Genomic DNA, 13,491 nt, shown 5'->3' with positions numbered 1-13,491 from the left:
GGCAGTGCTGCAAGCTCATCCCTGGTTTGTTGTTGCGGGATTTGTGAGAGGGTCTCTTCGGCCACATTGGAGCTGCGATTCAGCAGGTTCTGGTAGTGCTCTTTCCAACGTAGTGCAATTGATGTTTTATCCTTCAGAAGTTTGGTTCCATCTGATGAGCGTAGAGGCTGTATGCCATGGTTTCTTGGTCCGTAAATTATCTTTGTGGCTTTGAAAAATCCCTGAGCATCATGGGTGTCTGCAAAGTGTTGGATTTCTTCAGCCTTCTTTGTCCACCAGATGTTCTTAAGTTCTCTGGTACTTCTTTGGACCTCAGCTTTTGCACCGGCATAGATCATTTTCTTAGCAGCACAGTTGGTGTCTCTCTGCCATGTTTGGGAGGCTTTCCTTTTGTTATCAATTAGCTGTTGGATCTCTTTGTCATTATCGTCAAACCAGTCTTGATGTTTCTTAGTTTGGTATCCAATGGTTTCTTCGCAGGCTGTGATGATGGAGGTCTTCAGTTTGTTCCAATGTTCCTCAACATTTTCGGGGTGTTCTGTGGGTAGAGTGTTGTTTGGAGAAGGGCTTGTTTGAAGGGCTCCTGAAGGGCTTGGGTGTTCATTTTGCACCTTGTTTTTCTACCTTGGAGTCTGCGTTTGGGGACGATCTTGATAGCCATCGTGGTCTTGATAGCCATCGTGGTAACCTGTGGTCTGTCCAGCAGTCATCAGCATCTGTCATGGCTCTTGTGAGAAGCACATCGCAGCGGTCTCTGGCACGTGTAATTACATAGTCCAAGAGGTGCCAGTGCTTTGACCGGGGGTGCTTCCATGATATCTTGAGCTTGTTTTTCTGGCAGAAGAACGTGTTGGTGATTACAAGATGCCATTTGAGTTGCTATTTCCGACTCCGTCTTTTCCTATGATCTCTGGGCACAGGTCAGAGTCCCGTCCGACTCTTGCATTAAAGTCCCCCAGGAGGATGATTTTGTCCTCCTTAGGTATCTCCTGAGGGTTGAGAGTCGTTTGTTGATGCCAGTGGGTGCTTCAGTCAGGTGTTTCACCAGGTCATTTCTGATAGCAAAGCCAACTCCGTGTATTCTTCGCTTTTCTTCAGGCAGTCCCTTCCAGAAGAAGGTGTAGCCTCCTTTTTCTTCCTTTAGCTGTCCCACTCCTTTTCTCCGGGTCTCCTGAAGGGCTGCTATGTCGATCTTAAAGCGTCCCAGCTCCCTTGCAATGATAGCAGTCCTGTGTTCGGGGCATTCGCTGTCAGTGTTATCCAACAGTGTCCATACGTTCCATGTTCCAAAGTTCATTTCTTTTTTTTTTTTTGGCTGCAGAGTGGTGACCCCTCTGGACGTGGCAGTCCAGTCAGGGTAATAGAGGCAGACTATGTTTAGTGCACCTTTTCTAGCCCTTCCCCGTGTGGGGTGAGCAGAGCAGCTCCTAAAAAGGGCTGCTCAGTCATGAATACAGCTGCCAGACTACTCAACTGCCTCAGTCCTTGAGGTAGAATGACCATATCCACCACCCATGTGCCAGTCTGTGACTAGGGGCTTCCAGATTTCACCGTCCTGCCCCCTCGCCACTCGCTGATCGCCATGGGACTTTTGTTGGTTTGTTTTTATTTTTCTTGGAAGATGCCTGTGTGTGATTTTTTTTTAATGTGTGGAGGTCGGTGCACAGCCGGTCAACACACAATCTTCACAGAGTGAGGTTCCAGCAATGGTGTGGTTAACACAACGAGAATGGCTTCTCAGTCTGTTGCAGCCTTCTTCCGCCTTCACAGCCGTTGTAACATGTACCATGTTATCCTCTGTCTGCTCCGCCGTTGAGGTCTTTGGGTCTTCAGATTGTGCTTGGTCTGGATCCTCCCCTGTGGCCACTCCTGGGAGTGCATGACTCCAGTGGTTGTGCCCGCAGGTTCATCGGAACACGCAAGCCCCCTCACCACGACAAGGTGACAATCCATCGAGGGGGATAAAATAGTGTTTAGCTAATACAAATTATATTTACTTGGGAAAGGCAACTAGCAAGGGATGCTTATGGAAATGTACAAAATAGGTAAAACTGATGTCATGTATTAAAGTAATATTTCATTTATCTGGACACCATTTAAAGAAAATTGGCACTAAAAGTTGTCTCCATTCTCCACAATGAAGAAAGTAGCTGTTTGTAGGCAATCACTAACCCAGCTCTAATCAGGCATTGAAAAGATTATAATGTTTCAGAAATCCTGACAGTACACCAAAGAGGAACATATTTTTCTCAGAAAGCGGTGTAGTGGAGGTAGACTTGGGCAAAATTTCAAATTGGTATAAAACAATTAAGAGCAGAAATTATGCAATGAATAAATAGAAATGTTTGATGAGATGTTTCCAGCTGTCAATATTTTTTTCTATGAGTTCAAAAATAATTTTATCACATCATGTTTGGAATGTTGCTGTCTCTACTTATATAGCTAGGAATGAATACATATAATGTCATTACAAACATTTGTAAGCCATTGAGGTAAAGCAAGTGTCTCCATCATTTCTTTCTGCAGTCATCAAAAAATGCCTAGACTAAGTTAGTGAATTTCCAATAGAAAAAACAATCACACCATTACTATGGATATCAGTTATTTTCTTATATCCATTTTGCCATGTTCAGAGTGGATTCCTAAGTCAAAAAAGAGAAGAACAGCATAAGAATAAAATTGTTTCTTTAGAAACTATCCAACATAGCTTCCAAAAGTTGACATATTATGTTTTGAACTATGATAATTATTTTGATCCCAGGTTTGATGAATCTATGATAATGCATGGGGATTTTTACAGCCAATATACACTTTAAACTATGATGTATGTAGATGCATGCACACACATATCATTTAGTAGGCGGATATGTCAGACTCATGCTTTTTTTGTATTCTGCTAAAACCCTGAGGCCCAACAGAACCAGGTGCAAAAGTTGACATGGTGTTTAGGAGCTGTGAGGTCATAAACTGGGCTTCTGGTGTCATAACTGTTCATAAACAACATTCATAATAATGATCAACCTCAAAAAACTATCTTTGCTCCTTGGTAACATCCTGCCCAAAGCATTTCTGAGGTGCTAAAAACTAGGGCACTGGAAAACAAGGTGTCTAACATTCTTCTGGTCATTAGTAGGGTGCTTCAGGTGTCATTTCGCAGCACCCTAGTCTCCATTCCCTCAGAAATTCTTCAGTTAGGGCTGTTGTTGTTGTATGTTATTTCCAACTTATGGTGACCTTAAGGTGAAGCTATCACAAGATTTGTCCAGGGGTGGATTGCTTTTGAATCAGGGCATGCCAATCTGCAAAGTTGGAGTTTTGGTGAGTGGCACTCTCATACATAACTACAAAGATTGAATGTGATCATTGTAGTTACGTTGACCATGCAGGAGCTAGAATGAAATAATATTGGCTCAGAGTAACTGCTTAGCATAGAAATTTGGTTTGTGTACTAGAACTGAGCAGAATTTAGAATTACTTGATGCAAAACAGGTATTATTTGTTAGCTTTCTTAATTTCAGTAGCCTAAGGAGATTTGAGGATTGGAAAGGGTGATTGTTTTGACTAACAATTAGTGATTACTTGGTCTGAAAATCACTAAGAACAGTACATGCCATACTACTAGCTGCTCACCTCTGATTTAATACATTATTCATCAGATGATGGATTGATAAGACCTCTGGAAGCCTAAAACATCCTTTCCTGGTACTCATCAATGAATACTATTGCACCTAGTTTGACCTTAAGACACCCTCTCATCCAGTCATTGGACAAGTAGGGTGGGATTATTAGTAACATTGCCCAAACTTCTGAATTGGGGCCAGAGTTTTAATTTGTTCATAAATGATATTAGATGAGGTGATGTAGTTCATGTACCTGTAAGTACACCATTTAGCGTGATTAAAACAAAAAAATCAGAAAAGATTGCAGTGGTTGGACTGGATGGCCCAGAGGGTTAGACTCTTCCAACTCTGTGATTCTATGAATTACAAATGACCTTTCCAAACTTGTATTGTAGACTATGAAACTGCAAACTGATGATCACTAAGACCAAAAAAGCAACATATAAATATGCCATAAACAATTATAAAGCATAAGTGCATGTTTGGAATAAAGCTGAGTGACAGGTTTGAAAAGGCTGGATGCTATGAAAGTGGGCAGAGGAATAGTGATGTTAAGCTACATTTAAATTATTGATAATCTTCCTTAACCTTGGCAGGTATTTGAAAGCTTTTTTGTCCTGTTATAGATAGGGAAGAGACACTCAGCTTTATGCAAGATTCATTATCATAGTCCATGCTATTTTTTAAAGGTTCACTTTCAGAATATCTTTCTAGACTATATTGTGCTTGTTAAGTCTTAGTCAAATTCATGTTCCCCAAAATCAAAAGGACTTTGGAACCAATTTTGTAAACACAATTTCTTTCTTGCTGGTTGCTTAATCTAGACAAATGTGGGAATCAAAAGGGAAAACACCACTTTGCAGTTCGAAATTCTAAACTGTAAAAAGAAAATGTGAAATTTGGCAGATGAGCAAAAAGTAAGCAAATGGAAAATAGCATATCCATGGGTATCTCTGTGGTGGAAAGACACATTTCACTATGGAATTAAACTATCAGAATGAAGAGAAATAATAGTCAAAATGTCTTATGTAGGATGGGACAGGAGCAACCTGTGCCAAAGCAAATAAAGTAAGAAATCTTGCTGTAGGTAGATTGACCTCCTCTTTCCTGCTGACTGTGTGGGAAACCCGTTCTGACACCAAAGGTGCAACAGGGGCAGCAGCAGTGACATGGGGTCAAACCATCCCCTTAGCTGATCAAAGCGGGAAAAGGGTGATGGCATGGTTTCCATACAAACAGGGGATCAGGCCAAATCAAATCTCACCAAGCTGTCTAGACTGCCACAAAGCACTGGGCCTTGGCCCAACTTTGTCTAACTCAGGGCAAACTTGATACTCACTGAAAGTTGACATATGCTGTGGAGACAAAGACTGATGGATCTGAGAGAAATCCACTTTTGGGTCATGTACTGTTGATAGTTTTGTTTTATATTGCTCTCATAATAATTCCTAATTTTTGCCTTTTCTACAGCACTTGCATAATGAGTAAACATTTCACAAAAAATCTTTAGCATTTGACTGATACAAACAGGAACATAATAAAACATTCCCTGGTATTGATCTAAAATGCCATTTTCACACAATTGTAAGAAAGGCTTGATTAAGTAGTGCATCTTAGATTAAGTTAATTCTTTCAGAGTGCTATTTCTTTCTTAACAATTGTTGAAAGCATTTGTTGTGAACCTTGATTACATAATTTCTTCAAAATCCCCTGAGTTTCAATATATAGCCTGAAATTGTTACAGATGTTATTATTTTGAATCCTCTGCTGGGAGAAAAAAATGGCACATATAATAATTTAATATGTAAAAATAAAGAAATGTCAGTGGAATATATTTACATGTAAAATTAATTGTAATTGTGGTAAATGAGATTTGGTAGTGTTAAATGAAATTTCAGCCCATTTTATACAGGTGTGATACAACCAATCATTTTGTTCATTATCATGCTGGTTTTGTTGTTAATGATTACCCAGTCAACTCCAACGTATGGCTATGTATGGCTACCCTATGGATGATTAACCTCCAAATTACTCTATCATCAATAGCCCTGCTTAGGTCTTGCATTCCAGACTCTCTGTCTGGAATGTGCTCTTCCTTTTTTCATATTACTTTTTACCTCACCAAGCATTATTGTCCTTTCTCATAATCCTTGTTTTCACATGATATACTCAAAATACAACAGTGTTAGTGTAGCCATCTTGGCTTCTAGGGAGAGTTCAGGCTTGATTTCATTGGGTACTCATTTCTTTTTCTTTTTAGCAATTCATGGTAGCCAGCACCATATTTTAAATAAGTTGATTTTCTTCCTATTAGCTTTCAAACCATACACACAAATGGAAAATATAATGGCATGGATGGTTTTGACTTTCATATTCAGTATATCTTTACAGTTTAGGATCTGATCTAGTTCTTTCATAGCTGCCCTTTCAAGTCATAGTCTTTTGCTGATTTCTTGGTTAATCTCCATTATGACTAATGACAGAGCCAAAGTACGGATAATTTTGAATTATTTATCTTCATTGTCTACTTTAAAGTTATCCTATATACTCATGTTTAGGTCTAGAAATTTTTAATTAAAAAATCAAACCGAAAAACCAGGATTGACTTATCCACAGATCAATGTCAGTACGGTATCCTAACTTTTATGAAAAATAGAACCATCCCCTTCTCTGAATAGATAGTAGAGTGGTCTATCTTGGGAGAACAAGAGAGGTGCAACAGTGGAGAGGTACAACAGTGGAGATGTGCAACAGTGGAGAACGTAGGTTTTTGAGAGAACCTACTTTCTCCCAAGAATCTACTTTCTCCACTCTTGCACCATTTTTGATTACCTTCTTGAATGCCTGGTTGGGGAAATGTGGCAATTGTGGGGAGTGGCTGGTCTCTCTATCATGGTATTGGTACTTTCCTCTCTGTGTGAAATAACACTTGATTTATCCATAGGTCACATAGAAATCTGTAATTCTGGCCCCCAGACCTGTTCTCAGCATATACATGAGGTGATTTATACATGAGTACATATGACAGATAAACATCAGTGCTTATTATTTTGGTTCAACTGTAAATATGCCTTTGCACTTCCTTCTTTGATTTTCTTCAATAATCATTCCAAGCCTTTTCTATTTTCTATTAGTAGTATGGTGTCATCTGCATATCTTCAATTATAGTTATTTTTTCCTTGAATTTTCATGCCTCCTTTCTGAGAGTCTAATCCTGTTTTAAATATTATATAGTCAGCGTACACATTATACAGATAGAGTAATAACATGTAGCCTTGTCTAATCTCTTTGCCACAGAATCAGTCATAATGGAAGCCTCTTATCCTGAGTACATGCCATACATTAGGATAATCAAATACTGCAATACACTAATTTCTTTAAAAGCAATCCATAGTTTTCATTATCAAAGTACATCATCAAAGTTTTTTTTTCTATAAATGATAAAGCACAAGCTGATTTTCTTCTAAAATTCTTTGGTCCCCTTCATTATCTAATGTATGGTTGCAATATTATCCATTTTTCATCTTCCTCATCTGAATCCAGCTTGGATATCTGATATTTCTCACTCCAAATATAATAAAAGTCTTTGTTGTAGAATTTTGAGCATCACTGTACTTTTATAGGAATTAATGCAATGGTCCAGTGGTTCCTTCTATCCCTGGATTGCCTTTCTCAGGGATTCAAATGTGTTTTGAAAGTCTCCGATATGTGGGTCAATTTTTTTGTTTTCCACATTTATTGACATATTTTAGTTAGAATTTGAGTGGATATTGTTTCTATTGCTTTTGTCTATAATTTATTTCACCCAGTATGTTTAGCTTAGCTTCCACTTCATGTTCTAAAATTGTGTGCTTTTCCCATTAATTAATCTATCATTTATTCAGTGTAGTTTCCATCAGCTTTATATTTCTCCTTGACCAAACAATGTGTTCCCCTGCTGGTCACTGAGTATCTCTTTTGTGCCTATAGCCAAGCCACTGAAGATTTATGTTCACAATTCTGACCCCATTTCTGCCTCCTTTTACTTTTGCTACTCCTCTGCTTGAGAACTGCAGTGAGGCGTCTCTTTCCTTTTGGCTAGAGATATTGGGTATTTATTTATTTATTTTGTATTTTTTTCTTTCAATGTCCCAGACTTCAGTTCAGAGTTCTTCTAGCTTCCTGTCTATTAGCCTTAATAATACACATCTGTTTTTTGCAATATTTTAACATTCTAAACAGATGCTATGTATGTTGTATTTTAGCACAATTGTTGGTTTACTTAGCTTTACTCTAATAAGGAACAGTTCATGGTTTGTGCCACAATCTGTTCTTGATCTTGCTTTTACAGAGAATGGAGCTTCTCCATTTCTGTTTCCAATTATGCAGTCCATCTAATTCTATTTTGATCATTAGATAATATCCTTGTATAAAATCAATTATTTGGTTACCTGAAAAATCATTTTTGTGATGAACAAACTGTTAGCTTCTCAAAATTCAGACTGTAACCTCCTGCTTCATTTCTTAATACTTAATACTAGTGCTTGTTTCTGGTCTGTTTTCAATCACCTATGTCCTATTTTTGTATGTCATCCATTTCTTCCTTGATGCCAGCATATAATCTTTCAATTTCTTCAATTTCTTCCTCTTTATTTGGAGCAAAAACCTGGATTATATTGATTGGTTTCCCCTTATGTTTTATTGATATGGTTGTCTCAGTAATTAATAAATCCCTTGACTACATTTGCTACATCTATTTGCTATTGATATCAGCCAATTTTCCCTTAGATTTTAATTGTATGAATAATTACCTGACTCAAAACATCCCATTGCTGTCCAGTTTAGTTCTCTCACCATGGGTATTGCAATGTTGATATGTTCCATTTCTTATTTTAAAATGTTTCACTTAACTTAATTCATGTTTCTCACATTCCATTTTCCTATAATATGTATTTTACAGCTTCAAACTTTCAACTTTGATCACAACACCAGCTACAGTGCTTTTCATGGTTGTCCTCTCCAGCAGCTAGTTGAGTTCCATCCAACCTGGGAGTTTCAACTTCTGGTTCTCTCTTTTGTTTCATTTTGTATAGTCCCATAATGTTTTCAAGGTAGAAGGTTTCAGAAGTGGTTTAACATTGTCTGCTTTCCACTCACACTTTCTACTGCTGCTGCCAGTAGCTGTTGGCACAAAAGCAAAAGCCTATCTGAGCTTCCACCAGCTCTGCTACCAAAAAATAGCTTTTTGCCTCACAGGAGCATACAATCCCACTATCATGAAAGTTAGTGCCATAGTGGGAATCATGCTGTTTAATATTATTGCTACGAACAGTGTATTTGATTGTAATCTATATGTGTATGGTCATATTTAGACTTTGTAAAATAGATGACGGGGGAGCCCCTTGTTGAAGATTAATAATCCCATAGAGAGCCTCCACAAACCTGGGATGCTATCTCTTCAGACTTAAACAGACTTCCCATGAGGACAGTTATGTTGCATTAACAAGAAAGGAACAAAAAACTCCCTTTTATTTAATTGTTCAATCTCCTTTACATCTCTTCAGTAGGGACTTGTTTCAGTCTGTAAATTAACTATATCAAGAGAAAAACCAAATACAGAGGAATGAAGACAAAGAGAGAAATTATTTTTAAAATGATCTACAGTGGCAAATGATTTATTTAGTTTTGTATTCTGTAAGGAAAATCAAAAGGATTGCATCTTATTAATCAGAATGAGTAAAAACTGAACTGAACAAACTATTCTTCCTTTGATAGTTTCAGGTAGCACTTTAGTAGTGCAGTTATATTCATGCTTCCTGTGGAAATCATTATAAATATGTACTATTTAAAGAAAATAAAATCTACCTACTATCTTCCCCCAGCTGCTGCTTTTGTGCTGTTTAATTTTCCTCCTCTGATCACTACTGCTTCTTTGGGACTTGATTAGATGTCACTGACATGCATTATCCTGCTTGATAGGGAACACAAAGTGAAAAGGGTGATTTGCAATAATATGCTAGTAATCAAGCTCAGCTATATGGCAACATTGCTATGGGCACATCAGAATGATCTGAGAGTGGAGGTAGTCTAAAGGGTAGTGGTGGATTGACATAAAACCATCAAAAGGAAAGGCATTGCTAAAAAATTTCATACAAAACAGTAATTGTTTCAGCCCGTTACAAGGTACTATGGTGGCATGATTCTTTGATGGTTTTGCTCTAAGAAAGTAACACTGTGAACTTTGCTCTAAGAAAGTTCACAGTGTTTTGTCCCACATAACTGAGTGGAAAAAGAACAACTTGGTTTGAATTTATATCTTTACAAACCTCTTAGAGAACTCCAGCAGTATCCTTTCATTCAGGTTTTATTAAACACCTAAATCAAAATCATTATGATCTACTTTCTTGCGAAAGTTGATAAACACTGTAGAAAACTGCTCTTCTGGGAATAGAGCAGGGGCTGTACATGTTGGGCAGTGGGTACTCTCTGTACTGTAGCTCAGCAGACAAAGCTGCATGCATAGTAATGTGCCTTCCCGTCAAGTGTTGAGGGAATATTAATGACTTCTTCAGTAGGTTTGTAGCTTAGCTCACACGGCCCCTTTTAGCTCCACAACAGTATGCTGATTTCTGTTTTTATAACCCATTCACACTGATAAGCTGATGTAATAACATCCTTGGTGGTCTATCTTTCCTGTATGACTTACATGAATGCTTTTATCTTCCCATAGGTCAAAAGGGTCATACAGTTAATGAACTTTTAAATGGGAATATCCAGTCCTATTCTACCTAGATACTTGGATTCAACAACATAAGCTTGCTACGCCAAGCACCTATTCAGTTGCCAACACTTTCCTGCTGAGAAACCCATTTTCTAGATAATAAAGTGAGCGTTCAAGTGTAGAAAGGGAAGAAAAACATGAGTTTTAAAAAGCCTATAACAAGGGGGGGGGGGGGGGGGAATGTTAAACACCAGCATGATGCTAGTCATTTCTGCTTCTTACTACCATTCTGTTCTAATGTTTAGTATTCTAATGGGCTGTTTTCAAGTCAAAACAGGAGGGATGTGATCTGGTTTTATAGCCATTAAGGTACAGTTACACTTGACACAAGATCACACCAAACTACAGGTTGAGTATCACGTTTCCAAATGCTTGGGACCAGAAGTGTTTTGGATTTTAGATTTATTCAGATTTTGGAATATCTGTATTTGCATATATGTACATAATGAAATATCTTGAAGATGGGGGCACAAATCTAAAGATGTCTTAATTTATCTTTTATGCACACCTTATATATATAGTATTGTGACTGCGCCTTCGGGGATTATGGTTGATGGTGATGGGATTAGAAGAGGAAGAAAAAACCCTCGTGATGAGGGTTCATTGGAGGAGTTGCGCAGGAAACAGATTAGAGAGCTCAATGGGGAATCTTCTGAGGAAGATTCAGATGGGGAGTTTGGGGAAGAAATGGATGTTGGGGAACAGGTGGTGGCTGGGGAAGTGGGCACTGAATGGGCACAGCCACCGGAGATGTCTGGGGATTTGGGGCCTATGGATACTACTGAACCTGGGGTGTCTTCAGGAGCAGATCCCACTTGGGATGCTTGGAGAAGGGAGGATGGTTCTTTAAGTGTTCATGGGGCTAAGTATGGGCAGGATGATTGGGACTCTGACGAACTATTAGCACTCCTGATCCACGAGCCCTAGCTGTGTGGAGTTCGGACTCTGAGTAAGATCTGGGACACCTGGTGTTTGGGTGTGAGTGTTTGGTCACCCAAGAGGAAGGGGAATAAAATGGGAATGTTTGGCCACTTCACTTTGCGTGTGGCAAGGTGTTGCTGAGGCGCCATTGGGATTTCTGTGCATTCATGAAGACTGGACTGGGACTGTGCTTCTGATGTAAGTTATCTGGGATTGCTCTGCAACGGAGGGCTGGAACTGTGTGGGTTTCCCTGGACTGCACTCTGATTACTATTTCTAGCTGCTGTTACCATTGTTGCTTGGCTCTTTGTGCCTTTTCGTAGACCTGGTTTTGATGACTGCACCCTCTTCGGACCCTGGATTGGAATTTGACCTTGCTTCTGTCTTCGCCCTTTGATTGACGACTACTCTCAGCTTTTGACTACTGGCTTGCCCTCCGGATTTCGCTGCTGTCTCCTGACCTGACCTTGGATCCTCCTGACGACGTCTCTTCACCCTCCTCTTGGAGCTCTTGGCTTTATCTGCACTGTGGAAGCAGTTTACTGCATTTCTAGTTTGTTTGTTTTCAGACCAGTTTGGTGTTTTCTTTTGGGAACTGTCCCTTTAAATCCACAGAGCCGGCTGGCTGCTACAGAAAGGGCTTGGACCCAAAAAGTGCCTTTTGCACTTAGTTTGTTTAGCTTTGTTTTTTCCTGCTTTGAGTTCCGGATTTAAACTACTCATTGCAGCTTTTGGAAGGTTTCAAGTTCTTGTTTATTTTGCCTATTTTTTAGTAGTCAACTCAATTTGTTTTCTAAGCTGAACTGAAGCGTCTTTTTAGTTTTATTTGAATGCCTGCATGGATAAATAGCGTGGCTTGTTAAGACATACTTTTGAGTTATATTTTTGTTCGGACTGCTCTTGAAACACTGATAGTGAAGTGTTTCAAGATATCTTCTGTGTTTATGGCTTATCTCCTGAATAAACTCTGTTTTGTTCGTTAATTGGCATCTGACTCTTGACATATGGCCTAAGGGTAATTGTGTGCACAATATTTGTAATAATTTTGTGCATGAAACAAAAGATGCATCTATACTGTAAAATTAATGAGTTTGACACAAGTTTAACTTCCATGGGGTACACTATGGAATCATGGAAGTTGCAGTTTTATGAGGACTTTAGCCTTCTGTGCCTCCTGTATGCTGGTGCCTCACCAGACTACAAGTCCCATGTTTTCATATCATTGAGACATAGCAGTTCAAGTGGTGTCAAACTGCATTAGTTCAACAGTGTAAATGCATCCAATGTTTGGATTTTTTAAACCATCAAAAGCACCACCTTGGCAAATTTTGGAGTATTTCAGATTTCAGAATTCTGGAAAAGGAATGCCCAACCTGTGTTTGCATACATATGAACTTTTCCAGAATGATCCTATTGTGACATCTTGAATGCAGGGATTTAAAACCAGGGCCATGAAAATTTTTATAATTTCAAAATGAAATAATTTCTCAAATAGTTTAAGGTGTCACTTTCTCAAAGGAAATCAATGCATTTCAATTAAACCCCAAAGTATACCATTTTCACCCCTTACACCTTTTCTATGGAATGTGGGGCTACCTTCCATCATGTGTCATAACATAAGAGGAGCCATATTGGATCAGGTGAATTTATTCAATCCTCTTTTTAAGTCATCCTAGTTGGCAGCCACATCTACATCTTGTGTCATGTAATTTAGTAGTTTCTACCCCAGGCATCAATAGATCTGAAAGATGTTATTCAGAGGTTTTCCCCCCTGGGGCAAATAAATGTATTAGTTCTGTTTTTGTTTTCTCCAATTGCTACATTTTTAATCCAACAAAGGAGAGAAATCCATCATATTTCAAGAAAAAGTCTGGGTACAACTTATGTATAAGCAGATTCAATCAAAACAAAAAAGAACTAGCATACAGAGGGAGAACTCCTATAAGGTTAATAATATTCCCTTGATCTAGACCAGGGGTCCTCAAACTTTTAAAGCAGAGGGCCAGTCCACAATCCTTCAGACTGTTGAGGGGCCGAATTATCATTTGAAAAAAAAAAACTGAACAAATTCCTATGCACACTGCACATGTCTTATTTGTACAGCAAAACAGCAACAACAATGACAGAACAATATATTTAAAAATGAAAACAATTGTAACCAACATAAACCTATCAGGATTTCAATGGGAA

General features: G+C 38.6%; 1 protein-coding gene across 1 annotated transcript in view; it reads left to right on the top strand.

Moving 5' to 3' along the window:
• atp2b2 (ATPase plasma membrane Ca2+ transporting 2) overlaps positions 1-12,284 on the top strand; it is a 352,745-nt gene extending 340,461 nt beyond the window's left edge. Inside the window, exon 23 of the mRNA XM_062970002.1 lies at positions 11,625-12,284. Coding sequence (XP_062826072.1) covers positions 11,625-11,636 — 12 coding nt within the window. The 3' untranslated portion in view covers positions 11,637-12,284. The remainder of the gene's footprint in view (positions 1-11,624) is intronic.
• Positions 12,285-13,491: the final 1,207 nt, after the last annotated feature.

This window comes from Anolis carolinensis, chromosome 2, assembly GCF_035594765.1.
Source record: "Anolis carolinensis isolate JA03-04 chromosome 2, rAnoCar3.1.pri, whole genome shotgun sequence".
In the NCBI taxonomy this organism is placed as follows: domain Eukaryota; kingdom Metazoa; phylum Chordata; class Lepidosauria; order Squamata; family Dactyloidae; genus Anolis; species Anolis carolinensis.
Note: the sequence above shows the minus strand (reverse complement) of the source record. Positions and strands in the feature narration are given on the sequence as shown.